We start from the raw sequence: 27,858 nt of genomic DNA, 5'->3' as shown, positions 1-27,858 counted from the left end.
ATTTCAAATCCCAGCAGACTAAGAAAAAAAGACCTGGTGATATACTTCTGAGAATCAGCCGATGGAAACCTGAGGGATCACCACAGAACACTGTCTACCTCACTTGCTTTGGACATGTCATCAACAGGGACCAGTCGCTGGAAGAAGATAATCATGTTTGGTGAAACAGAGGGCCAATGACAGTATGGGAGACCCTCGGAGAGATGGGTGGGCACAGTAACCACACCATGGACTTTAACATGTTGACAATTGGGAGGAAGACACAGGACCAGGCAACATTTTGTCCAGGCACCATGAGTCAGAGTCAACTAAATGGCAGCTTCCAACAGCAGCAACAACTGATCTTTGAGCCAGTTATTTAACTTCTCTGAACCTCAGTCATCTCATCTGTTGAATGGGGAGAGACAGGATAGATATGAACATGAAAAGAAACAGAGCACTTAGAAAACATAACCTCAAATGTTGTACTTTTATTGTCCTGTAAGACATGGCAACAATTTTGTCTCTAACTCAGCAAACTTATTTCAGAATGTGTTTCCTCATGGTCTGTAAACCTGCTTCCTCAAAATGCTCTTGGACCCGCCCCACTCTCTTTCCAGTTCTCTCATTAATCAGTGCTGGATAAGATCCCTGACATGTGTTTCATTCTGTATCTGTATGAGAGTCATGGTTTAAACTTTTTGGAAATTATTCTTTGACAAGTCCTAACTCAGCCTTAAGACTCGTTCCTGAAGAGATTGCCATTGGTAAAGCTTGCTCTGTTAGAAATGCTGGTTAAGTTGCTTAAATAAATAAGAAAAAATATATTGGATTGGCATTTTTGTATCTGCCCCCTTCTTTCCCACCTCAGTGCACCAGAGCCAGGGCCTACGGGGGTGAGGGTGGGAAGGATCTGGAAAAAGACAAAAGCAAGCAAGATGAGCCAGCAGAGGAGACGCCCATTGTGGCCTTTACGTTTATGACTAGCAAGATAATGAAGGAAGGTAATTTTGAAAGCTTTATGTTGCTTTAACGGTCCCTCAAGCCCTGAGAAAGAGAATAGTCAGTGCATGGTGTCCATAAGGATTTTTTCCCTTCTCCCCTGACAGCCACTGACAGGATCATTTTGTATTAGCAACTGTCGCCACTGAAGCATGAAGAAAAGGTCCTGTAAGGCCAGCTGGATGAGGGCGACTTCCCTACAAGATCTCTATTGCCATCACTATGGCAATAAGACTCACTCTAACCGTTTTTCTGCTTTTCTAGCGAGTGTCTACTTGGTGGAGCTTAAGGCTATGAGATGTGGGTCACATAAAATCACCCCAGTGTGAAATCATGCATTGCTATCTTGCAGGAGTCTTTTATAATGCTGCAAAGACAACCTTTGTGTGACAAGATAGAAATAAATAGCAATGCAGGTCACTTGGATGCTAAAAGCTTTTCATCACATAACAACAACAACAATAGTTTTTCATAGGGTTGCTATGAATTGGAATAAACTCAATGGCAGTGGGTGGGTTAATAGCTTTCCAAGGAGCCCCGGTGGTCTAGTGGTTAAGCACTTGGCTGCTAACCCAAAGGTCAGTGATTTGAACCCCAGTTCTGAGGGAGAAAGACGTGGCAGTCTGCTTCTGTAAAGATTACAGTCTTGGAAACCACAGGAGGCAGTTCTACTCTGTCCTTTGGGTCACTGGGGGTCAGAATGCACTGGAGGGTGATCTGTTGGGGTGTGGGATAGCTTTTCAGAGGCTCAAAGCTGGTGCGAATGACAGGTACATTTCCATCTCTTTCTGGATTGTCACTGCCTGCTCTTCCCTTCAAGGACAGGGCTTAACATTTCAGTGGGGAAAATGATGTCACTGAAAATCAGCTCTCAGTGCCTGGTACTAACCCAACCCAACCCAATACCATGCAGTCAATTCCCACTCCTAGGGACTTTATAGGACAGTGCAAAACTGCCCCCACAGGATTTCCAAGGTTGGGCAATCTACTTCCGTAGTGATACTGCCTCAGCAACCCAAGGAGGGGTTCGCTATGAGTAGGGCCGACTCGACGGCACATAACAACAGTCTTTAGGGAAGCAGACTGTCTCATCTTTCTCCCACAGAGTAGACCTTTCGGTTCGCAGCGAGCACTCTTACCAATGCGCCCCCAAGGCTCCTTAGTAGTGGGCTCTGTCTGACTCATAGCCACCCCCTTTGGGTTTCCAGGGCAGTAAGTCTTTACTTAAGTAGATTGCCCAGTCGTCCTTCTGCGGAGTGGCTGGTGGGTTTGAACCGCCGGCCTTCTGGTGAGCAGTCAAGGGCCTTAGCCACTATGCTACCAGAGCTCCTGGTAGTCTCTTTATTTTCCACAATTAAGTCGTAAGGACAGGAACCCCGCCTCGCATTACATGTATGCACCTCCTCGGCTCCTAATCTCTCTGCAGAGTGGATTTACAGTCCGCGTGGTGGGCTTTCCCACGGGCAGATCAGAGGCATTGCATCTGCCCAAGGAAAACCCCTTGTGGAGGCGGCGGCCCAGGATTTGGGGTGGCTGTAACGCCTCTAACCCACCAGCCACTCCTCGGAAGGAAGGTTGGGCATTCCTGCTTCCGTAGTAATACTGCCTCGGAAACCCAAGGATGGGTCGCTATGAGTCCGGGCCGACTCGATGGCAAATAACAACAACAACGACGTAACGCTTCTGGAGAGGCCTCGAGACGGGGAAAAAAACGACAGGGGAGGGAAAGAATAGGGGCGTGGAGAAAAGGGTGCAAAAAGACGGAAAACCAGCGACTGAACCGATCGAAGATTGAAAAACAGCAGCACACAGCGAGCAAGGCGCACACGAACAAGAGGACGCGCCGAGGGCGGGAACTACAGTCCCCAGAACCCTTGGCGCGCCGCCTCCCGGCGTCCGTCTCCTAGGCAACCCCAGTAAACAAGATGGCAGCCTCCGGGAGCAGTTCCCTATGGCCCCTGCCGTCCAATCTCCCGAGAGGCTTGAGCACGCCATCACCTGAGGCGCAGTCGATCTCGCTGCACTCCGTCAATGAGCGTCAGGGTTTCTCGGCTACTTTCCCCACGGGGCAGAGGTCGAAAGATGCTTTCCACAAAACCTCCTCCTTCCTGCTTCGGCAGCTCATTCACCGCTATCGGGGTCTGGACGCAGAAGTGTGGGACGAGGACAGAGACGAGTTCGTGGTCGAGGCCCAGGACAGGAAACAGGCCGACGTGGAGTCCGAGGAGTCCTCAGAGTCCGAAATGCTGAATTTGGAGGTGTGCCGTCCCCTTCCCCACACCCTCGCCGTCTCCTGCAACCCCTAGGCCTGCTCCTGACTTCAGCACTGCTTCCCAGCGCTCGCCTCCAGGAGTCTCCCCGAGGGCTCGGAGGCGCCCCCTCGTTTTGCTTCGTGTTTTTGTACCTCGTTTCCTCCTCCCCTGCCTGAAATATCGCCAACTATCTTCCTTTTTCATTAGCGTGTTTGGTTGCTTATGCCACACTCAGCGTCGTTAAGAAAAAGTATCAGTTTATTTATCTGCGTCTTTTTAGGTTTTTAAAATTATGCCTTCGGCGTCCCAAGCATCTCTCTCCCTAGAGTTTGAACTACACCAACCCTCTCCCACTCTACCCCTTAATTTTTCATCCTCCAACCCCCAAAATCCTATAGCACAGAGCAGAACGCACCATGGGGTTTCCAAGGCGAGCGTAGGCGCGCTGGAGGCGCAGTGGTTAAGTGCTCCGCTGCTAACCGAGAATCCGCCAGCCGCTTGGCGGGAGAAAGATGCAACAGTCTGCTTCGGTAGGGGCGTACAACCTTACAAACCCTGTGGGGCAATTCCGTTCTGCACTGTGGGGTCACTCCGAGTCTGAATCAACTCCATGTCAGTGGGTTTAGTTTTCTGGTTTAAACTCTTTACGTGAGCAGACTGCCACATGTTGGTGGCTTCGTACCGCCCACCTTTCCAGTTAGCAGCCCAGTGCTTAACCACTGAGCCACCACGGCACCTTCCTTCCCTCCAAACCCCTCAAACCCACGGCCCTCCAGTCGATTCCGACTCACAGTGAACCTGTAGGACAGAGTAGAACTCTTCGTAGGGTTTCCAAGGCTGCAATCTTTGTGGAAGCAGACTACCACATCTTTCTTCTTCAGAGTGGCTGGTGGGTTTGAACCACGGACCTTTTGGTTAGCAGCTCAGAGCTTTAACCACTGCACCACCAATGCTTGCTTACCTTGGGTGGGGGAATTATCCTCTTGAATAATGCAATGAATGGTTTATCAAAGACTAAGTGATTTAAGTTTTAACATGTTACTTCCTTCCACCAGGAGTATTTGCATTATACAAGCAACACACACTCCCAGGACAGAGCTAAGGAACGTCCAGTCAACCCTCTGGGAGTGTTTTAGGACGTGGGGACCGTTTCCAACATTCCCATCCCTGTTGCCCAGATGGTGGCCTTGTCTTTCTTTCACATCCTTACAAATTCCCTCTTTTCTACCATACCTCTTCCAACCATCACTCAATCCCACTTCATTTTTTACGCTTAGTGTCATCCCCTTCCTTTCTTAGCCTGTTGCCTGTCCTCTTCTCCCTTTACCCATTGCTTTCTTTTGGCTCCTAATAAATACATTGTTTGCTTTTTTCAATAAACATGAACTAATTTGCTTCCTTTCCATAAACTGTTAGGTTTCCCTCTTTGACTTGGCTGCTAGGAAACTCAGCACCAAGCATTTTTCTTAATTTCTGCATTTTCTTTGGTTTAGGTTTCCCTCTCCCCTCTCTTCCTCTGTCATAGTATAGTTTGCTTCAAATTCTTTTCAGAAGTCGTTGTAGTCCCAAGAATGTGGCTTTGCCAGCATCCTCACTCCGTGACACCTTCTGTCTTCCTCTCTGCATCCTGAGCATTTCCTTCCCTAGCTGGCTCTCCTCCTTGAGGCCTGCTCTGTTTCTGGTACAGCTGCGGCTGTTCACAGACCCCGTCCCTTTTCCTCAGTCGTCTTGTTTCTCCTCCTAGCTCTTCCACGGCCATGTCTTCTGTCGTCCACCACTCCGATTCTACCCTTAGCCGTTTAATCTCCTCCCTGCCCAGGTTGCCCTTGGTTCACTGTCAACATCGGACCTGTTTTTTTCCCTACCCTCAGCCCCCATTTTTTCCTTTCCTCTTCTACCTCCTTCTGCATGGTTTTGCTTAAGGTTGACTATAGAAATTATTATCTGTTTTGTCTGTCTTTTGTTGATTAACTTTGCTACCTCTAATAGTGATGATTACAAAACTGTAGCAGTGTTTTTGCAACTTCGAGATGTTTGTGTGGTTTCCACTAGCTTCCAACCCAGAGGAATTCACAAATGTTCACCAGTTTACTTTATTATTCTAATTAACGCATGCTCCTCATCTGTGGGGTTCATTAGTACCGTTGTTAATCTGTCTTCAGTATGCCATTAGCAAACCATAGAAGGGGTTAATTTGAACCAGTTATATATTTCTTTATGGTGGGTAGGATGCATGTAGGAAAACATCTTGAGTTCTTCAGTTGAAGTTCTAAATATTAGTATTTATTTTTTTCTCACGTTCTACTTTGACTATTTTTTTTTTAATAGCGATACATACATGTAATACCAAAAACAAAACCAAACAAAAAAAAATCACTGCCATCGAGTGGGGCAGTTCCTTTCTGCCTTGTAGGGTTCCTATGAGTCTGAATCAACTCCATGGCAGTGGGTTTAGTTTTCTGGTTTAAAATCTTTATGGGAGCAGACTGCCACATCTCATAGTGACCCCTCCTTGGGTTTCAAAGGCGGTATCTCTACACAAGTAGATTGTCCAATCTTACTTCTGGGCATGCTGAATAAACTAAAAAAAGAAGTTTTAAAAGGAAACATTTGCCCTCTCATGTTCAATCATTGATTTTCCGTATATTCTGTGGGTTAAGACTTGTCATGCTATGGGAACAATGCTTAGTGATGCTATAATGCACTCAGCCTCAAGTCTCAGAAGCCTTTAGGAATGGAGGGAGGCAGTGCAGACCAGCTGTGAAGAGCATCAACTATGGAATCAGATTTGTGTTGGAGGCTTGGGTTACCCTCTTATTGGTTGTGAGGTCTTGAGTAAGTCACAAAGCCTCTCAGAGCCTCGTCTGTAATATGGGAATTACAGTAAGACGATCTCATAGGGGAGTTGTGAGAATTAAATGAGATGCTAGATCTAAAGTACTTAGCATAGCATTCTGTACTGTTACTAATAAAAAGAATGAGAATTTACACATGGATAGGGTTGCTCTGATTCAGACCATCTCACTAGCACTGGGTTTGGTTTTTGGTTTATCCACTAACTAGAGCACTGTTATGTAGTTTCATTAATTTAGCGTTCATTGAACAAACATTCCTGGAGTACTTGCTCCTTGGGAAGGACTCTCTAGTACACAGTGCAGAAGTGTCTGGGTCCAAAGGCTGTTGTGTCAAGATCACTCTTGGCCAGCAACTTAATGTGAGCAATACTGCCTACACAGGGGAGAGCTGTGAGCATCAACTTTCATGAGAAGCTGACTCCATGTTAAAGTAGTATGTATTGTGTCGGATACACAGCAGGCTCTCAGAAAGTACAGATGTCATAAATGATAGCGATAATAATGATGAAAGAAGATGCTAGCATGATTGAGGACATGCATAGTCCCCGCTCCAAGGTGAGATACGTGTGTGCAAGTCAGTGCAATTGGGCATCTGAAGGATTAGACAGAGATGGGTACAAGTGACAGCAGGGTCACAGGGATGGTGGAAGACTTTACAGAGGAGTGGACTCCCTTCTTCTGGGTGGAGGGTGGAGTGGCACGTGGGCAGGTAAACAGCTGCTTTTCCTACTGATGAGTTATAGGTGAGAGCAGAAGTCAAGCTTGGGGCTGGATTGTGGAGAGCTCTCTGTTGTTGTACAGACTGTGAACTTGAATCCCTAAGCAATGGGGAATTGGTGATGTGTGGGATGTGATTAGAGGATAGTAAGGCTGGAGACAGACCAGTGAGGAGACTCTAGCAATGTCTGAGAGGGAGAGATTAGTCAGAATCAGGCAGTGGCAGTGGGAATGGGAAGGAAGTTAGGGATAAAAAATACATTAGAATATTTAAGGCAGGACAGTTCCTAGTTGAATATTAGAAGTCTAGGATGACTACTAAGTCCATTGCATGGTCTTGGGGGATGTGAAGACCATTCACTATAATAGGAAATGGGCAGACAGAGCTGTGCAGTAAGGACTTGGCTATACAGAGCATCTGGACATCAGAGGAGGGGCTTAGACGAGGAGACCTAGGAATTGTCAGCTTTGGAGGCTGGGAGACCAACCAGGAGGAAGAGAGAAGACAAGAGTGTCAAGAATAGAAACTAAGATGCAGATTTTGAAGTGGCAGGCAGATGAAGACGACTCAGGGCAGGCTCCTGGGAAAGAGTATTAAGAGAAGCAGGAGAAGAACAGAAGAGCTCTGACGTCGGGAGCCAAGGAAGGAGGAGCCTGAAGAACATGGGGAGGGTTCCTAAGAAGTGCTCATTGTTGTTGCGTTAGGTGCTGTGGAGTCGGCTCTGCCTCATGGTGACCCTGTGTACAACAGAACAAAACACTGCCCGGTCCTGTGCCAGCCTCCCAATCCCTGCTGAACCTGGGCTCACGAGAAGTGCTCATTAGCTTTGGCTGTTGGAGAGTCATTGGAGACCTCAGTCTGCGTCGTCTCATGCTGTGGTGGAGGCAGAAGATTTACTGAAGTGAATGAAGTGAACAGTTAGCAATGAGGAAGGGGCACTGAGGGATGGAAAAGGAAAACAGTAACTGTGGAAAAGCTAGGTTATGAAGGGAAACTAGCAATAGCTAAAGGAATGTGCAGAATGGAAGAGAAAGTTTTTAGGCTAGAAGAGACTCAAATGCTTGCGAGCCTGGAGAAGACGCCAGAGGAGAGTGCCTGGTTGCAAACTCAGGCAAAAGAGATCAGAACTGATGCTCAGCCAAGACCCTGAGGAAACAGAAGGGAACAGGCCCCTGAGGGTGGAGAAGGGGCGGCGTTCCTCAGACCTGAGTGAGAGGCCAGAGGGCAGGTGCAGGAAGTAGAGAAGAGTAGGCTCCCCTAGTTTCTGTTTTGCCCCTCTGACAGGGACACCTCAGGGTGTCCACACTGAGTGAGCATGGGACAGCCTGAGGAGCGTGAGGAAGAATCTGGACTAGGCAAGGAGGGCAATTAAGAAGGCCTCTTTCATAGCACTGGGGCCCAGCTGGAAGTTGACCTTAAGTGGCCCCAGGATGCCCACTCAGCAGCCCAGGGATAGGAATAGGTTCGTTCATTCATTCAATCCATGTTTGAGTACGTACCATGTACTGGACACTGTTTCCTCCCTTCCCTCCTTATGGTTCAGCCATTTTGAACTCTGTAGTTCCCCCATCGGGGCACACTCTCCTTGGCCTTCTGGATTTTGTCCACATTGACCTTTGACCCTGCATCACCCTTCTTGACCTTCTTCTCTGCCCTTGTCCCATTTCCCTCTTTGCCAGACTAACTTACAGCTTTGGGTCTTGGCTTTACTTGTTCTCTTCTCAGGAAGCCTTTGCCAAACTTCCGCTTGAACCCAGAGCTGACGTATAATAGATGCCCTACCTACAGTCAGTATCTCTGTAGTAATATTTACCAAACTTGTGAAATTGCTCGGGTACTTGTCTGCCACCCAGACTGAACTCTCAATGTCTGGATAGGCACTATGTCTCACTCCTACTTTCCTCCACTGAGCCTGCACACACTGCTGACGTTGCCTCCAGGCAGTCGGACTATACAGTTGATTCTGGTTTGGCCATGTGTGGGGTAGTTTCAATCAGGGGACAAGGGAAATTGAAATTGCTTACAGGATACCTGGTAGGATGGAAGTAGACTGTGAGAAAGGAAAGGAGGAACCAACTGGATATTGCTTTTTAAAATAATTTATTTTATTTTTGTTGAAAATACACACAGCAGAATTGGAGCAGCTGAGTAGCTGCTTTAGGGATGTGGTCTGCTTCCAGCATGTAAGAAGCAACTTTGAAGAAGGTCTCCAGGTTTTGGCATGCTTGAACCCTGCATGTAGCCAAGTCTTCATTCAGCAGCCTGTCATGCTCTGCCAATCTTTGGACTTTCAATGGATTTGAATCAATGGCTTGCCATGTGGTTTGATAACATCGGGACTGTGCCTTTTCACTTATCAACCTTGGGTTTGTCAGCCTCAGCAGCCAGCAGCTGCTGGAGTGAAGAAAAGTCTCTAGCTTCAGTAGGCTGGGAGCAAGAGGCAGAGCTGAAGCCCAAGGCCAAGGGGCTTTCACTCAGCCCCTAGAGCCTGGCACACTTTGAACTCGTACTTCTAGCCTCCTGAACTGTAAGAGAATAAACTGCTGTTTGTTAAGAAAGAAAGAAGATATACACAGCAGAACATACACCAATTCAACAATGTCTGCATGTACAATTCAGGCACATTGATGACCTCCTTCAAGGTGTGCAACCATTCCCACCTCCTTTTCCACATTGCTCCACTCCCTTTGATATAAACTCACTGCCCACTTAAGCTTCTTATCTAACTTGTCATGTTGCCGTTGGGAAGCCCTGGTGGCACATTGCCTATGGCATTTGACTGCTAACCAGAAGGCTGGTGGTTCAAACCCACCAGCCACTCCTCTGAAGGAAGGTTGGGCAATCTACTTCTGTAGAAGTACTGCCTCAGAACCCCAAGGACGGGTTGCTATGAGTCGGGATCGACTCCATGGCGTTGTGTGTGTTTGGAGTTTTATAGACAGTTCTGTCAAAGAGCACAGTACTCAAGGCAGACATTTGTTATTAATGAAGCTATATTCTTGTTTGGTTTAAAGAAGACTTCAGCAAATATTTTTAGTTGAAAGTTTAACATTTAAAAGATTTCTTAGGGTAATAATTTTGGTGGTTAATATAGCCTCTATGGCTCCAGAAAATCTGGATTCCATGAGCATTTGAAATCCTAGTCTGCATTTTTCTCCTTTTTGATCAGGATTCTTTTATAGAATATTTGATCAAAAATTCAGGAATGGTAGCTGGGTACCATCCAATTATGGTCTCATGGTGAGGGACACAGTTGTTCATGGAAGCAATTAGCCACATATTCCATTTCCTCCTCCTGTTCCTGACTGTCCCTCTTCCTCTGTGACTCAGTGGAATTCTGATGTGGCCAAAAGACAAGTTCAGTAAGAGCTGGCAAGCCTGAAGGACAGGAGTTGTGAGATCAGAGAGTAGATTCCTGGGGTCTGAGCTTTCTTGGTACAGTTTAGTGTGATGACTAGGTCTAGGGTGTGGCCAAGACAGTGGGCAGCTAAAGTTGGGTGGGCATAAGTTTAAGGTGTCTGGAGTTGAGGAAGTAGAGGTGTGTGTATTTGCAAGCACTAGGAGTGAGGGAGTTGAATGGTGACCCATTCAGATTCTGAAGACACCAAGATAAAGGCAGACTTGTGGAGGCTTGACGATGACCAGAGACCCGAAGGACAAAGGGCATGTGGCTGGACCCTCTAGAAGGGTGTGATGTGTTTGCTGTGGGGAGTTTGGCCTTGGGGATCTGGGAACATGCTGACCTTAGGGCCATCTCCTTAGCCATGACTATGTGAAAGAACAGGCACCCACCCACTATAAGTAACAATGCAACGTCTTTACGTTTCCAGGTAGAAAGCAGGAGGCGTAGTGAGTTTGAGGGAGTTTGGGGTTGATCAAAGGAAAAGACATGACCACAAGCTAGCAATGTTGTACAATAAGCTGTTCATTGGGGCGTTGACAGTGGAATTCAGGTAGTGGTCCCCCATAGCAGGTGGTCTCCAAGGGGCAAGTGCCGCGGGGAGCCACCAGAGAGGAGCAGAGAGGAGTGGGAGCCGGCCTGGGCCATGGTGATGTCCTTCTGCAGCAAGGTGGGAAGTCAGTTCAGAGCTCCAAGGGCACTAGCCTCTTGGGACCCTGTAACCATTCACCTAAGACTAGCAGATGTTGGGAGCAGTGTTGTGGGGTATGTAAAGCAGGGAGGCTCTAGCTGGCAAGAAATTCTGCTTATTTGGGCCATAGATAGATATAGATAGATAGAGGTTTTTTTTAATTGGATACATAGAATTTGAGCTTAATGCTAGCAGGCTTTTTTGGACTAACAGGCCTTAGTTTGCTATGAAGAAATACAACCCGAGGCCAAGACACAGTCCATCTTTGGCTCATTGATAGAACAGGAGGTGAACTTCAGAGGTCCAGGTGGGAAGGTTCTGGAGAGAAGGTAACACTCCTCCACTCTGTTTCCTCCTAGGCTTTGTGTGAGGAACTGTAACTCCTTTTAGAATAACACGTATCGTTCTCCCATTTTGTGAATGAGACAGGTTGATTGGAATGGATGACAGCACACTGAATTGTGGGATTTCTGACTTTAAGTAGTGGTCACACTGTCATTTATGGCGGATACTCCCTGTGCATGTTCCAGGCCCTGTGCTAAGAGCTTTCCATACATTATTGTCTTCCACCTCCCCCAGATCCCTGAAAGAGGTAATAACATTCCAGGGTTCAGAGGAAATTTACTCCCCAAAAGCCACACAACCAAAATGACAGAGCTGGGACTCAGATCAGGCCTGCCCAGCTCCACAGCCCAAGTGCTTCCTCTAAGCAGTGTTGCAGCCCTGGGTTAGTGCCCGTTTCTGTGGAAAGAACACCCCAACAGTAGCACAGCTGTACATGCTTAAGCCCTTAGCACCAAGAGCCAGAGCAGCACTGTTAGTTCCTGAATTAATACAAAGACCTGCAGAATGGTTTTTTCACCATCGTAGTCCATGTGTGAGTCATGTTTGGTTATTCTGTAGTGACTGATGGAGTGGCTCCATTCTGAATCCTCATGTTGATGTCACTGTTAATGTGGTGGTCACTTGGGAGTTGGAGGCAGCACAGATGTAGCATGAACACACATGTCATGTCTTCTATCTGTCATTCTTGGGGAAAGGGCATGTCCACTGGTCAATGGACTGCCATGGACCCCTATAGACATAGGGCCATTCTCTTACAGAAACAATGATCACCCTTTTAACAAATCTTATAAATTACATGAATTCAATCAAATTAGCCAAAAGGAAGGGAACTGAGGATCTGTTTTTGCCACTTAGAATACCAGAATTGTGTTGTTAGGTACCACTGAGTCAGCTCCGACTCATAGTGACCCCACGTACAACAGCACAAACACCACCCATCCTCTGCCATCCTCATAATCATTACCATGCTTGAGCCCATCATCGCATCCACAGTGTCAATCCATCTCATTGAAGGTCTTCCCCTTTTTTGCTGACCCTCTACTTTACCAAGCATGACATCCTTCTCCAGGGAATGGTCCCTTCTGATAACAGGACTAAAGTAGATGAGACGAAGTCTGGCCATTGTTGCTTCCAAGGAGCATTCCGGCTGCACTTCTTCCAGGGAAGATTTGTTGGTTCTTCTGGCAGTCCATGGTATTTTCAATATTCTTTTCCAGCACCACAATTCAAATGTATCAATTCTTCTTTGGTCTTCCTAATTCATTGTCCAGCTCTCGTATGCAGATATTGTTGTTGTTATGTGCCCTTGAGTCGGACCCAACTCATAGCGACCCCTCCTTGGGTTTCCGAGGTGGTATCCCTATGGAAGTAGATTGCCCAACCTTCCTTCCAAGGAGTGGCTGATGGGTTTGAACCTCTGGCCTTCGGGTTAGCAGTCAAGTGCCTTAGGCACTACACTACCAGATGAGGCAATTGAAAATACCACGGCTTGGGTCAGGCTCACCTTAGTTTTCAGAGTGACATCTTTGCTCTTCAGCACTTTATAAAGGTCTTTTGCAGAGGTTTTGTGCAATGCAATATGATGTCTGATTTCCTGACTGCTGCTTCCATGGGGTTGATTGTGGATCCAAGTAAAGTGGAATCCTTGACAATTTCAATCTGTTCTCCGTTTATCGTGATGTTGCTTATTGATTTAGTTGTGAGGATTTTTGTTTTCTTTATCCTGAGGTGTAATCCATACTGAAGGCAGTAGTCTTTGACCTTCATCAGTAAGTGCTTCAGCTCTTCTTCATTTTCAGCAAGCAGGGTTGTGTCATCTGCATATTGCAGGCTGTTAATCCTGATAATCCTGATGCCACATTCTTCTTCATCTAGTCTAGCTTCTCAGATTATTTGCTTAACATACAGATTGAATACATATGGTAAAAGGATACAACTCTGACACATACATACCTTTCCTGATTTTAAACCAAGCACTGTCTCTTGTTTTGTTTGAATGACTGCCTCTTGGTCTATATTCAGGTTTCCCATGAACACAATTAAGTGTTCTGGAATTCCCATTTTCCATAATGTTATCCATAATATATTATGATCCACACAGTAGAATGCCTTTGTATAGTCAATAAAACACAGGTAAACATCTTTCTAATATTTTCTGCTGTCAGCCAGGATCCATCTGACATCAGCAATGATGTCCCTTGATCTGTGTCCTCTTCTGGATCTGGCTTGGGTTTCGGAAGTTCCCTAGTGATGTACTGCTGCAACTATTTTTTAATTATTTTCAGCAAAATTTTACTTGCGTGTGATATTAGTGGTATTGTTTAATAATTTCTGCATTTGCCTTAATTTGATGTAATCATCTTTTGAGGTGTGGGCAGGCAGTCGAGTTAGGAGAGCTGCCGTGGTGTCAGATTCAGACTGATGCTCCGGCTGTTACACATCAGGCTATGTGGTTCCAAGCAAGTTAACCTCACTAAGCCATAGTTTTTTCCATCTGTAACATGAGGATAATGGTCCTTACCTGAAGGTTGTGGGATTAAATGAGTCCATCTCTTGAGTGCTTCTGTGCCTAGAATGAAGCAGCAGTAACCAATGGGTGGCAATTACCACCAATCCCATTGATTCTCCTTCCACTGTGTTCACTTGACTTTGAGTACCCAATGCAGGTGACTACCTCGAAATTCAATGTCAGTAAAAACATGTAGATATCTATTTCATTATGCATAGTACATATGTGTCCTCAAGGTAGAATTGTCATTGGGGCCAGTAAGTTTTGTTGGTGTTAGTTGCCAGAAAGGTTCAGCTACTGGGTGTGTGATATTCTGAAGAAGTGTTGGATTGGACTGGGTGACTTCCTTCTTCTCTAATGGAATTCCTTTCTTTCTCCATTTTTTTTTTTTTATTTCCTTTCCATGGTTCTTTTAATCCCACTTTGCTTGTTCCCCTCCTTTTCTCCTTTTTTTTTTTTTTTTTTTGCAGGAGGAATTTGATGGGGTCCTGAGAGAGGAGGTGGTGGCTGAGGCACTGTACAAATTGGGGCGCTCCGGCTGTGGGACTGAGCAGGTCTACCTCAATCTAAGCTTGTCAGTGAGTGTGACAGAATGGCCACGGGGCTGCCAACATCCTGATACCGCTGGACCATATCCATTTTCTTTGGTGCTCATAGCTTCTGTGATGCCCCCAATCTCAGCTCTGCATTTGACTGAAACGGGTGATAAGAGTTATTTATGTAAAATGGTGAACTTCAAAGAATTCTGGACAATCCAGTGATTGGCCCCAGATTCCTTGCTTTTAATTCCTTGGTTTTGCTTCCTTTCATACTCTTCCTCTTTCATCTTACGTAGTCTATATTATAGTAATCAATTCTTTCTTTTCAGAAGGTTGAATGTGACTCTGTAAAAATTTCAGAATTTTGTCTCTAATCAGAGCAAGAAGGACTAAAAGTTACACCTGAAAACAAAGGAACAAAGTATCTTGGTATTGATTTTTTTCCCCCATAAGTAGATCGAGAAATTAGTGCCTGGGAGCTACCTCGCATTTTCCAAACGATTCCTCTTAGTCATAAAAAATAATCAAATGCTATTCACCAGTTTTCAAGATTCCAATACTCATCAGAGAGCAAGACCGAGTCAGGCCTCCAACTTTGATCCTAAGAGAAGCTGTAAGGGCAGTGTGCTCTGTCCTCACCTGACCCACTTCCCTCATTGTACTTCTCTGTGGTCCTAGGAGAATAGTTGACCTCTCTGTGTTCCCTTTTAGTGTAAAGAGTTAAGTGTGACTCAGAGATGCACAGGGTACACGCAGACATGTAGGTGAAAAGCACTCACGATGTCGCTCTGCTCCATAACTTGGCCATTACCGTGAGTTGTGGTCCAGTCGATTCTGGCTCATGGTGTCCTGAGTGTGCAGAGCAGAACTGCTCTGGGGGGTTCCCAAGGCCATGACCTTTCAGACCCAAATGCCAGGCCTGTCTTCAGAGCCACTTCCAGTGGGGTCTGAACTACCGGCCTTTCAGCTGGTCGTCAAGCATTTAGCCATTTTTTCCACCCATGGAGTAAAAATCCCTGCCAGGCTGTTCTGACTTGGGTCTGAATTAGCAAACTCCCCAGGAATTCCTAAGCTCTTTTCACCCACACTGGTTCCAGGCTTGTCCTCTGAGGACCATGTCAGAAGGCTCTCTCGTCTTTCACTATTTCCACCTTGTAGCATTTATGGATGACTCAGCTCGGTGAGCTGTGCCATGCAGGGAGCTTCCCGTGTGCACTGCACTGGGTAGGCATTGGGGTGGCATAAAATCCAGCAGCCGGCACACCCCACACAGTCCCTCAGTCAGTATTCCACTTAGGAACACACAGTGCCATGCCTTCAGTTGACCTACAGAAAAAGCAATCCTTTAAATCGTGTTTCAGCTGGAAGGGCCAAGCTCAGTTGATCTCGCCACTGACGCCCCTCCATCTGAGATACTACGCGGGGCGTTCCTCTGCCTTGGCGGCCGGTCAGCTGAGCACCTGCTCTCAGGCTTACCTTTTTGGAGGTGTTTTATTCTCCTTATGTCTTATGTTACACATTTATGTTTTTACTTTCTCTTTTCATTTGTGTACATAGCCTCTGTCCTACCCAACCTGTAAGTCCCCTAAGGGTGAAATACAGATCTCCTGACTCACTGTATTGCATTATCATGCCAGGCACACCTTGTCCCTAGTGTCTGTTTATGACTGTTCTAGGGGCCTTTATTAAACATTCTTATCATGGTTAAGCGTTCAACTACCAACCAAAAGGTTGGTGGTTCAAACACCACCGGGAGTGCCTTGGAAGACAGGCCTGGCATTCTGCTTTCAAGAATGCTTTGAAAACCCTTTGGAGTAGCGCTACTCTGTGCACATAGGGTCACCATGAGCTGGAATTGACTGGATGCAACTGTCACCGCCACCACCGCCACTGTTGTTGCATTTATTATCTTGGGATCTGGTTGTGACGCCTCACTGTGGGTTGGCCTTTTCCGACTCTGGTGTTGCAGCGTAGGCAGTAGAATGAGCCTTTGCTTCACGGGACCACATTCCCCTCCAGCCCCTCTTGAAGGGGACAAGATGCAGGATTTCATGGAAAGGACTTTGGACAATGACTCAGGAGACGTGGATTCTGAATTGGAGCTCCTTGATTGGTAACTTGTGTGATTTTAGGCCATTTCCGTACCTCTCTGTTCCTCATATTCCTCATCTCTAAATTGCTGAACAGTTGACAGAAGGAAAGGCTGAGTAGCTCTTGAAAGTATAGTGGATCCCACAGGGTTGTTTGATGAAATGAGATTGTTGTGAAAGAGCTTTGAGAAGGAACGCCGTGGAAATGAACACTGTGGTCCTGTTATTAATGGTCTCATGATTACACGGGCGCTCTCGACAACGTCATTGACATTCCAGCCATTTGTTTTTCCTTTTCTTGTACTAGATAAAGCAATATTGCTATGCTATATCTCTATGTTTCTATCCAGACACACACACACACACACACACACACACACACACACACAGCTCTGCCTCGAAGTCCTCATGAGCGTGGCTTTAATCTGTGTCTCCATTTGCTTTGGTTTTTGTTAACACGCCTGTTTTCTAAGCAATGATTTCTTCAGACGAATGCCTTTTTGCTGGAGTTTGTGGTCTGGTTTGAGTTCCTATTAGTAGTAGACTTCAGAGTGTGTCTTAGCGCGTCTACTGTACTTTCAGTGAAATTCTGCCTTCTTTCTGCCAACTGCTCATCTCTGGATGTTGCAGGAGGGTTGAGGGAAACCTGTTAAAGCCGGACTAAAGTCTCTCCTTTTGTGTTCTCAGGGTTGTGATTTAATTGACGTTAGCATTCTCCATGGATATGTTCACCTACAGAAGTTGGACCTTTCCGTAAATAAAATCGAAGGTATGTAATTGTTGCTTCTAGTCAATGGATGGATCACAGAATTTCTTCAAGACGTAAACTTTGCAGCATGTAACAGAGTTGTAATGTGCAAAACTTGATGTCAGTGATAACGTGTGTCAGTTTACATACGACTCCTCTGCTTTTCATGAAGAAGGTGGCCATGACTGAGGAGTAACGAGACAGGCACACGTTTGCAGGTGTGCAGTATCACACGATGTGCTCAGTGATACTTAACAGCATCGGATGGAATAGTTTTTTCCTCCTTTGTAGAGATGGACTGTTGTTTTTTCAGTACTTCCTGACGGTTTGATGACTCCCTTCTGTTTCCCTTACTTCTATTACTATTTAAGGAGTCCCAGGGTGGTGTGAGTGGCTGAGTGCTGGGTCACGAACTGAAGGGTTGGCTGTTCAAACCCACCCAGAGGTGCCTTGGGAGGAAGGCCTGGTGATTGGTTCTGAAGGTTGCGGCCATGGAAACCCGATGGCTGTGTGGTTCTACTCTGCTCTCACCGGGTCTTCGTCAGTTGCAATTCACTGGCTGGCAACTATTTATTTTTTAAATCACTTATTTACTGCAGATGAAAGAGTCCTTCTTTCCCCTGTAGTGATGTGGTTGTTGTTTTGGGTTTGTTTGTGCGTCTTCGTCCTGGCTAGCTGCTGCGTCTGTTCTTGGGGAGCACCAGGGATTCCTGGAGGAGCCTCCCCTTCTTGGTGCTCCCTCCCTCCCTCCCTCCCTCTCTCACTTTTTGTCTCTCTCTCTTTCTCGCTTTTTGTCTCTCTCGCTCTCTCATTAATTCTTTCCGTTCTTTTGTTACCATTTGTAGTTTGTATGTTTGTTACAACAGCTGCTCTCACTGAGTGACAATAGTCCAACAATTGTCACATTTTCCTGAAAGCTTGATTTTGCTCCTGATTTTCTGGTCTTATTTGAAGTTAACCACATCTAATTTTTTCTTTAGCCCTCTGGGAAAGGAAGCAAACCATTACTTCTGACCTGCTTTCTTCACCTGTAGTCTTTCTCTTTGTGTTGTTCACTTGTCTTTTTTTACTGACAAATGTTATTGGTTGGGGTCTTTTCTGTTTTATTTTCTATCCCCTGGCTCCGGTAATTAACATCTGCTCTTTTCAGTGACAAGGAAATATTCTCGCATGTTTTAATTCCTCAAATGCTACTGCCAATTTTGAAAGTCTTTTCTTTTTCTCTCTACTTGTATAAAACTTTGTTACCGAAATTTGTAAACGTGTGCACAGGTACAGAGAACAGTGTTATGAGCCGGTCAGTCAGCTTCATGGGTTTTCAGCCCGTGGGTGATCTCGGTCCATCTGTAGTCTCGTCCTTCTCTTTTCTGGTGTCACCTGTAGGAAGTCTCTCTCCCCTTCCCCCTTGCACAGGGTGTTTCATGGACTGGCTCAGGAGCTGCTGAGTGCTGAAAGCAATGCGTAGTCCCGGGAGCCCCTGGGAGGTGCAGGCTCGCTCAGCTGCTGACCAAAAGGTAGCCGGTTTGAGTCCACCCCAGAGGTGTCTTGGAAGAAAGGCCTGGTGATCAGCAGCTGAAAAACCAGCCTTTGAAAACCCCACCCGGCACAGTTCTATTTGGACACATTGGAGTCGCTGTGAATCAGAGTCCGTGCATGGTAACTGGCGGCTGGTGGTCCCAGAAAACTGAGGAAGGAGAATTGGCAGGAAGTCGCCAGTCTTCTTAAATGGCCTGTTGGCCCATTTCATTAGTTCCTCCAGGGTTTGGGAGGCCACTGTGTGTAAGGTACTCTGTGCTCTTCTTGGATGGTGGCCTGTGTTCTGATGTGAACCAGACTTGTGTCAGAATCACCTGGAGGGCCTGTGAAAACACAGATGGCTGGGTCCCACCCTCGTAGCCTCGTGAGTCAGTAGGTCGGGGCTGGGGTTCTGAGAACTCGCATTTTGTGTTAAGTTTCCAGTGAGGGGACTGTTTCCTTTTGAGAGCAACTGCCCCAAACCCACCAGCAACGCCTTGGAAGGAAGGTTGGCAATCTACTTCCGCAGTGATACCTTTTGGGAAACCCAAGGAGGGGTCCCTATGAGTTGGATTCCAGTCTATGCCAGTGCGTTTTTTTTTTTTTTTGGCTGCAGACATGAGGAACTGCTGCCATCTGGTGGACACAGCGGTCACTACACTGGCTAGGAACGCCGGGGTCAGCTACGTTGGAAGCCCAGCATTGTGGCGCATGGGTTTTCTTGCTGTCACAATGATTCAAAAGCGAAGGCTATGTACAGCGCGTGAAACGCACTCCTCATCTCTTTGTCTCTAAGCACTAGTTCCTACAAGACAGAGCTCCGTGGAATAGTACTTGTCTGCCCACGGAAAGGCCAGCTCCTGCTGAGCTGAGTCCACAGATGGATGAAGTCAGTAGAGCAATTTCAGTTTCTCCTTAGCTTTCCTTTCATGGAGGAGCTCTGGTGGCGTGGTGGTTAAAGCATTGAGCTATTAACCAAAATGTCGGCAATTTGAACCCACCAGCAACTCTGTGAAAGATGAGGCAGTTGCTTCCCTAGAGATTTGCCGAAATCCTGTGGGACCGGTTCTCTTCTGTCCTGTAGGGTTGCCATGAGTCATAATCAACTCTGTGGCAGTGGGATTTTCTTTTTCTTTTTCTTTCTTTCCTTTCAGGCAGCCTTCTCCCAGGCACTCATTAACACCAACATATTAATGACTCAATGTATGGCTCCTCCCAGAAGTTTTGACAGCTGTATTGACATCTACTGAAAAAGGGCATAAAGAGCTCTGGGGGCTGCTAAGCAGACGGTCAGAGGTTCAAACCCACCAGCTGTGCCAGGGGAGGGAGATGGGGCCATCTACAGGATTTACAGCCTTGCAAACCCAGTGGGGGGTTTCTATGAGTCAGAATTGGCTCTACAGCACTGAGTTTGGAATATTTTTTTTTTAAAGGGTGTAGGAGCCCCAGAAGGTAAAAATGGTAAAGCCCTTGACTACTAGCTGAAAACAGGTGCCTTGGAAGGCAGGCCTGGCAACCTGCTTCCAGATCATCAGCCAGCAGGGACCCTGTGGAGCCGACTTCCACCCTGACACACATGGGCCGTCATGCATCAGGCAGAGGGTATAGTTTAGTCCAGGACAATGAAGTAGGAACTGGGGGGCGAGGGGGTTCTGGCTTCAGTGACCCTTGCGGGAAGGATGTAGGTTCACAATGCTTGCACCCCCCACCCCACCGTGGGCCAAGTTCAGCCTTCCTTTCTTCCCCTGGTCAAGCCATGCCTGGCCACCTGGTGAGAGAGTGGAGGCTCCATTCTTCCATGGGAACCATCTTCTGAGGGACAGTAGTGGTTGGTTCTCTCCTCTAGGGCAAGAAGACAGAGGGAGATTAGTACCATGTGCAGGGGGAAGTGAGTTACTGGTATAGCCAGCTGTAACCCTGGTCACGTAACCAACCCTTACTGATCCTTATAATTTATGCTGCTGCCCGTGTCCAGACCTACGCCTGCTGTCCAGGGTCCGACAGAGGCTGAGTAATGTTTCACAACTGTTACGTTCATTATGTAATTTCATTACGAACAGCCTTAATCAGCTCAATAGCCCTTCTCTTAGTATTCAAGGTTCAGGATATTTTCTCAGGATAAAATGCAAAACTCAGAGGTAGTTTTGAACCAATCCAGACTCAAAGCAAAATAATAGCAATTTAAATCACTTCAAATAATTAATGAGATTTAGGATTAAGTCAAATTAAAACAAAATTTAACTCACAACAAAGAGAGCTCCCTAATGGTGATATTTGCAGCCTTCCTGAGAAGCCTAATTCTGCTACTTAGGAGCTCATTATCAGAAGGATTATCTAGGGCTTTAGTCTCGCATCCTTTCCTCCGAGGCTGGCACTTTTTGAAGCGTTTGATGTGAGCAGCAGCTTGGGGGGCAGTGAGTTGGGACGCCGAGGTGCCCTCTGCCATACGGTGCTTGGACAACCTGGAGGACACAGTAGGAAAGTGGTGGGGAAGGCTTTAGAAGAAGGTGCAGCTTTTGGCTCCTGGCGAGTTTTCCATATTTCGTGTGTGTGTGTGTGTGTGTGTGTGTGTGTTTCACACACTCCGGTTCTTACTCATTTCAGTCATCTGGAGTAATGGAATATGCTCGCATCCGGCATGATTAAGTGACGCTCTGACACCATCCATGCTGTTTGTAATGACTTCGTCTCCTTGCATCCTCGTGACTCACCGCCCTCCCTGTCTCTTCTCTGCCCCCAGATTTGTCTTGTGTGAGTTACATGCCGTATCTGGTAGAGCTGAACGCTTCTCAGAATAAACTGACTACGTTCTTCCACTTCAAGCCACCCCAAAATCTCAAGGTAGCTTTCTCACCACACGCATGCTTATGTTAAGTTTTTGCCAGGAAGAAGCACTTGATGGAGAATTCCCAAAGAATGAGATGGAGATGGTGGGGGCATCTGGCGTGACTTATGGACTTGTGATCATTTATGTTGGAGAAGTGGGTGGTGTGTCAGCGAATAAGATTTTTAGGAAGGTTTTCTAAGACCTGGTATTCTAAGCCAAGAACCAGTCCTTCCATGCTCACCCTCAACCCACTGCCAAGCAGCTCTTCTGACTCATAGCCACCCTACAGGACATGGTGGAATAGCCTCATGGGGTTTCCCAGGCTGTACATCTTTGTGGAAGCAGACTGCCTCATCTCACAGTGGGTTCGAGCTGCCGACCTTTTGGCTAGTGGCTGGATGCTTTAACCACTGTGTCACCAGACCTCCATATGTTTTAACTAGAGTAGAACCATTTCAAATCAGATTTCTGATCTGGAAAATCTATACCAATCTCTTGTGGGCTCACAGTAGGCCCTCCTTAGTTAGCCAAACTTTACTCTTTTTTTAGGAGAAAATGTGATCTCAGGTCTTCATGCCTGCCTCCCCACGTCTGGTCTTGCCTTTCTGAGCAGACTGAAACTAGGACTGGGGTTGACCAAGCTGCTCACTGCACCACGGAGTAGGCTGCCTCCTGCCTTCCTGGGCAGCAGGGCCCTGTGGCTTGTGTGAAACGATACTGGGATTCGGTAGGTCTGGGTGGGGCCTGAGATGAGATCCTTGCAGGCCACCAGGTCATGCCATTGCCGTGGGTGCAAGAGCCCATGGGATAGAGTGGCTGTTTCTCCACACTGGAACCCCCTGAGGAGTTTCAAAAAGCATGGCTGCCTGGGTCCTCCCTGCTTCTCCCCGAGAGATTCTGGTTCAATTGGCCTGAGCTACGTCCTGAAAAAGAGCCCTGGTGGCACAGTGGCTGAAGTACTCAGCTGCTACTAACCAAGAGGTCAGTGGTTTGAACCCACCAGCTGCTCCATGGGAGAAGGATGGGGCAGTCCGCTCCTGTAAAGATGACAGCCTTGGAAACCTTCTGGGGCAGTTCCACTCTGTCCTCTAGGGGCACTATGAGTCAGAATTGACTCATTGGCAGTGGGTGTGGTTTGGACCTTGCTTCTGTAAAGACTGACAGCCTTGGAGACCCTGTGGGCAGTTCCACTCTGTTCTCTAGGGTCGGGTCGCTGCAGGTCCAGGCTTTGGCATTTTTGACAGATCCCCAGATAGTTCTCCTGTGAACCGTTAGCAGACTACGTGATTAGTGTTTTTCCCTTGGACTCAAGTATTTAACAAGGAAGCTCTGGCCATCACTGTTCCTTATTGGTTTTATTCCTAAACCAAGTTAACTTGCATCCACAGTGTTAGGCGGGGTCTCGCACACACACCAGAGTCTATCTGAATCAAGGCTCCGACCCCTCCCCTGCTGCCAGCAGGGTGCCTGTTTCGTTTTCTTCTGCTGTCTGACACTGCCCGGGTTGTCAGTGGTGTGCTTCCCCCTTGAAATTTACCTCCTGTCACGGTGAGGTTTTTGTGTGCTGGTCTGCATGTGACGTGGGACCGCGTGGTCCTGAACTTACGAGGAGCTGGGCTGGGGCAGCTGCTCTGCCTCCCCGCGGCTGTTCCAGTGCCCATGCCCTTGTCCTTGTTGGGTGCTTTTCGGTCGATTCCGACCCATAGCAACCTCACAGGGCAGAGTAGAACTGCCCCACAGGATTTCCCAGGCTGTACCCTTCATGGGAGTATACCCCCAGGTCTTTTCTCCCACAGTGTCTCTGGCACTTTTAGTTGCAGCCAAACATTTAACCATTGGGCCGCCGGGCTCCTTCCCCTTGCTCCACGCCCTGTGAGATCAGTTGAGGTCACAGCCGGAGCCCCACTCTGGGCAAAACTTCTTGGAGTTTGTCCCACTCACGGCCCTGCCTCCCCCTCCTCCCAAAGCCCCACAAAACCAGAAACGCATTGCCATCAAGGAGATCCCAACTTATATGGCCCTACAGACCTAAAGGAATACAAACCCTATGCCCCTCTTTAAAGTTCTGAGCTCTGGGAGAATGAAGAGCAAACATATCAGCGGCTTGAGGGAAGTGGTTGCAAAGTGCCAGGCTGCCCCTGGTCGGGTTCTCAGCTCCATGTAAATGCCTTGTGAGCAGGGGCAGGGAACAATGGCCACCTCGCGGTGTTTTCATTCACTGCCTCAGTTAATACTCCCAATAAGCTGTGACGCCCCACAATGGCCCCTTTTCACAGATGAGAACATTGAGGCACGGGAAGGTGAAGTAACCCACTTAACCTGTGCTGGTAGTTAGCAGAGCTGGAACTGAACCCTTGTCTGTGACCTCAAAGCCCCATCTTTCTAGTGAGTCATGTCCAGGTGCTATGTCCCACCCTCTCAAGGAGCTCTGCCTCATTTTCATTCCGTGTGTATGATCCTGGTGCCGTCTGAGAGAGCGCAGTTTCCCTTAGTGCTCTTTCTCTAGTTCTTAGAATGCTTTCACCCTTAATATGTGAAGTGAACGCTGACCTGAGTCAATGGGGTCAGAGAGCAGAGTCATGCAAGATCAACCCCTTGGAGGTATCTCACTGAAGCTGAAGCCATAGGTACATGGGGACACAGAATTGGCTGGGCCCTGTTCCGATGGATTACCCAATAAGCAAGGTACCCAAAACCAAACCCAAATCCGCTGCTGTGGAGTTGATTGTGACTCATAGTGCCCCTAGAGGGCAGAGTGGAACTGCCCCACAGGGTCTCCAAGGCTGTCATCTTTACAGAACCCGACTGCTTCTTCTTTCTCCTGCAGAGTGGCTGGTGGGTGCAAACCACTGAGCTTTTTTCTGGTTAGCAGCTGAGTGCTTTAACCATTGCACCACTGGAGCTCCTTCAGCAAGGTAGGCACCGGCTTCATTGTGCTTACTTACTAGTCTGTTGTGAATAATTGCACCACAACTTGGACATTATAATAATGAATACGATTAGTAAGAAGGCACCATGAAGCCGGTGCCTACTGCTCTCACTGGTTAATCCACGTTGGCCCTGACTGAGGTAGTTAGACATCATGGGCAGACGGGTGCTGCAGCCAAGGAAGGAAAGGAGGGGATGAGAGAGTTCATCACCTCACCCCAGGCACTACGCCTCTGCTCCTAGGCATTTACTGTATGGGACAACAAAGTAAACACTGAACTGCTTTTGTATCATGCTAGGCTCGCTTCAGATTTCTGTCCCAGGCTGCCTTTTACTCATCTGCAGTTTGTAGATGTAGAAAATGTGGAGTTCTGGTTATTTTTTACTTAACACTCTTTCTTTTTTGCAGATTTCTGTGTATCAACATGGTTCACACGCTTCTATCTTCAAGGACTGTGTAGTCTCTTGCTATGTTGTGGTTGCCTTAACCGTTTTCCTGCCCTTGCTGTTTAAGTTATTTCTGGATTTTATGTTGGAATTGAAAGTATTTAGCATTCCAAGATTTTAATATTTAAAGTATTTAGTATTTAAGACATCGCTACAATAGTTGTATCAAGTTTTGCAGGGTAGAATCACTGCTGTGAAGTATAGGAGAAGATAAGATTTGCATGGTGCTTGTTATATAATTGCAAGGAGCTCTGGTGGCACTGTGGTGAGGCATTCAGCTGCTAACTGAAAGGTCAGTAGTTCGAACCCACCAGCTGCTCCACAGGAAAAAGATGAGGCAGTTTGCTTCTGTAAAGATTTACAGTCTCAGAAACCCTATGGGAGTTGCTATGAGTTGGAATCAGCTCTGTGTCAGTGGGTTTGGTTTGGTTTTGGTGTATCATATAATTAATTGCTTGATAGTTACCCAGAAAATGATTTTCTTGTGCCCAGTTTACCAGTGTAGATGTTTGCCAAAACTTGGATTTTTCTTTCCTTCTCCCACAAGCATAATTTTTGTCTGTCTTTTGCTAGTAGGTGAGTGATTACGTGAAGTCATTTAACTTTGTATCGCTGTGCTCTTAGTGGGGCTCGTGTTTTCGACTGGGGAGAACTGACATTGCAGAAAAGCTTCTGTGCAGCAGTCAGTTTTGAGAAAGGCCCTAATGTTGATAAGGCCCGTGGGAGAAATCCACAAGATAATTCTGGCATTTAGGGTGGCAGGGTGGAATGTAGTGAAGTCAGAGTAGAAATGGATAAGAAAAGGGACAGAAGAGTCCCAGTGGATGCCATTTGCTGGCCCTGAGAGCAATGGGGGGAAATATGGGCGGGCAGGGGGCCACTGAGGTAAGTCCTGGAGGAAAATCAACAAGGTTGAAAAATGCTGCAAAGGGACCAAGGGACCACAGGCATTGAAATACCAGCTATGGGGATGTACCGTGAGGGTGGTGATGTGGGTACAGCCACAGGAGACAGGCTCCTTCTTAGTGATTTCAAAGTGGACCTATGAAGGTCCCGCTAGAAAATAATTGGGGAGGGATGAATGGTTGAACTTAGTGTATCTTCAGTAATGAAGTAGACTCCTCGCGTGACGCCTTGTTGTGGTGAAGATGCACAAAGATGAACAGACATTTAAGGGTGGCATACTATTCTGTTTCTCTCCAGAGGGTGGATTTTTCCTACAACCAAATTCCCGAGATGTGTGATCTGTCTGCTTACCAGGCTCTCACGAAGCTGATTCTGGACAGTATCCTTTGCATGAGTCGGGGGGGGGGGTTGCTGAGTGGAGCCATTAAGGAACGTGCACTGATGGCATGGAATGGACCCAGAGAAGCAAGTTATGGGTGATGTGCTACTCGTTCAGTGATTAAGAACGGGCACCCCAAAATGAGGAGGGGGATTTTTGTACCAAGAGGTAAAGCTGCGAGTCAGAGAGGGCCAGGAGCATCTCCCACCTGAACAGCAGAGGGGATGGTCACTCTCCCCATCAGTGGACGTTTATCATTAACTCGACAATCAAATAAGAAATTGCATTTTAATTGGTTTTAACTCCTTTCTTCAAATTTACTTAAAGCTATGCCCTGTGTTATATGAATTCACCGTGTGACAATCCAGATTCTGTCATTGGAAATCTAGCAGTTATTTGTTTTACAAAACGATTTGCACTCATCTCTCTCTAAATGCCATGTTGCCCTGTTGTCTAGTCTGCTCACCCCATACTGACCCCGTGTACAACAGCGAAATGTGGCCTGTCCTGCACCATTTTCACCCTCATGGCTATGCTGGAGTCCATCGTTGTGGCCGCTTCCCCTTGGTCACACTGGCCTCCATTTTACCAAACATGATGTCCTCCTCTTCTGTCGATTGGCTTTTCCTGATGACGCCCAGCACTGCAGGGGACAATATTCTGCTGCGATCGATGGCAGCTTGGTTGGCTCATTTTCTTTCTTCCTAGTCTGCCTTAGTCTGGAAGCTCTGCTGAAACCTGTCCCCCATGGGTGACTGTGTTGTGTTTGAAATACTGGTGGCTTAGCCTCCAGCATCATGGCCACAGCCAAGCCACGGTAGTAGGACAGACTGACAGATGGGTGGTGGAAGCTTCTCTGGTGTATTTACTGTATGCCTACAGTACAAATCAACAACAATAACAAATGTATGGTTTGTGGTAGCGCCAGGGACACCTCTCTAGTCAGAGAGAGCCTTGTAGAGCCTGAGGGGTTAATTCAGGATTTGTGAGTTTAATGAGCTCGAGTCTTCTTTACACCAGAGACCCAGGTTCTCTGGGTGGCAAGTTAGCAGCCCTTCTCTTCTCTGTAAGTACCTTTCTACCCACTTGAGGATTTGTGAGGCAGAGTGGGAGTGAATTGATGGCCCCCAGGCACCTCATTCCAGGGGTGTGGCCACGACTAGGACACAGCCTTTGTAACAGGCTGAGAGGTAGGGGAGCAGAGACACACTTTCTTGTAGACGTATTTTGTAGAACAGAACTTTATTCATACGTGGTGACAAGCTTAGGGTATACAACCATTCCCTTCAGACTGTGTGAGCAGGAGCCAGTCATGGACATCAGAAGATGCTCTTGAAGGAGCCTGTTCACCTGAGTGTGGCCTGTTAGACCTGTGTATCGATGACAACACTAGAAGTGGTACCTGTTAGCAGCATCTGCTCACAGAGCCTTCATTTTATGCTTGGCTCCCGTTGTCTTAGTTCTCTAGTGTTGCTATAACAGAAATAACCACAGACGGATGGCTTTAACAAACAGAAAGTTATCTATTTATTTATTTATTTTATTGGGTGAAAGTTTACGGAGCAAATTCACTTTCCATACAATAGTTCACATACACTTTGTCTCATGACATTGACTACAATTTACAACAGTGCAACAGTTCCCCTCCCACTTCTTCCCAATAGTTACCTCTTCCCTGTGTCCATCCCTCCATTCATTCCTGCCCCCTGAGCTGTCTCCCTGTGCATA

At 47.0% G+C, this 27,858-nt stretch overlaps 1 protein-coding gene across 1 annotated transcript in view; it reads left to right on the top strand.

Moving 5' to 3' along the window:
• The first annotated feature begins 2,906 nt into the window (after positions 1-2,906).
• The window catches only part of LRGUK (leucine rich repeats and guanylate kinase domain containing), a 137,554-nt gene continuing 112,602 nt past the window's right edge, over positions 2,907-27,858 (top strand). Inside the window, exons 1-5 of the mRNA XM_042782543.1 lie at positions 2,907-3,239; positions 14,222-14,329; positions 17,068-17,149; positions 21,384-21,484; positions 26,049-26,130. Coding sequence (XP_042638477.1) covers positions 2,907-3,239; positions 14,222-14,329; positions 17,068-17,149; positions 21,384-21,484; positions 26,049-26,130 — 706 coding nt within the window. The remainder of the gene's footprint in view (positions 3,240-14,221; positions 14,330-17,067; positions 17,150-21,383; positions 21,485-26,048; positions 26,131-27,858) is intronic.

Source organism: Orycteropus afer, unplaced genomic scaffold, assembly GCF_000298275.1.
Source record: "Orycteropus afer afer isolate SDZICR_OR568_19922 unplaced genomic scaffold, OryAfe1.0 scaffold00365, whole genome shotgun sequence".
In the NCBI taxonomy this organism is placed as follows: Eukaryota; Metazoa; Chordata; class Mammalia; order Tubulidentata; family Orycteropodidae; genus Orycteropus; species Orycteropus afer.
The sequence above is the reverse complement of the archived record's forward strand: the minus strand, read 5'-3'. Positions and strand labels throughout refer to the sequence as shown.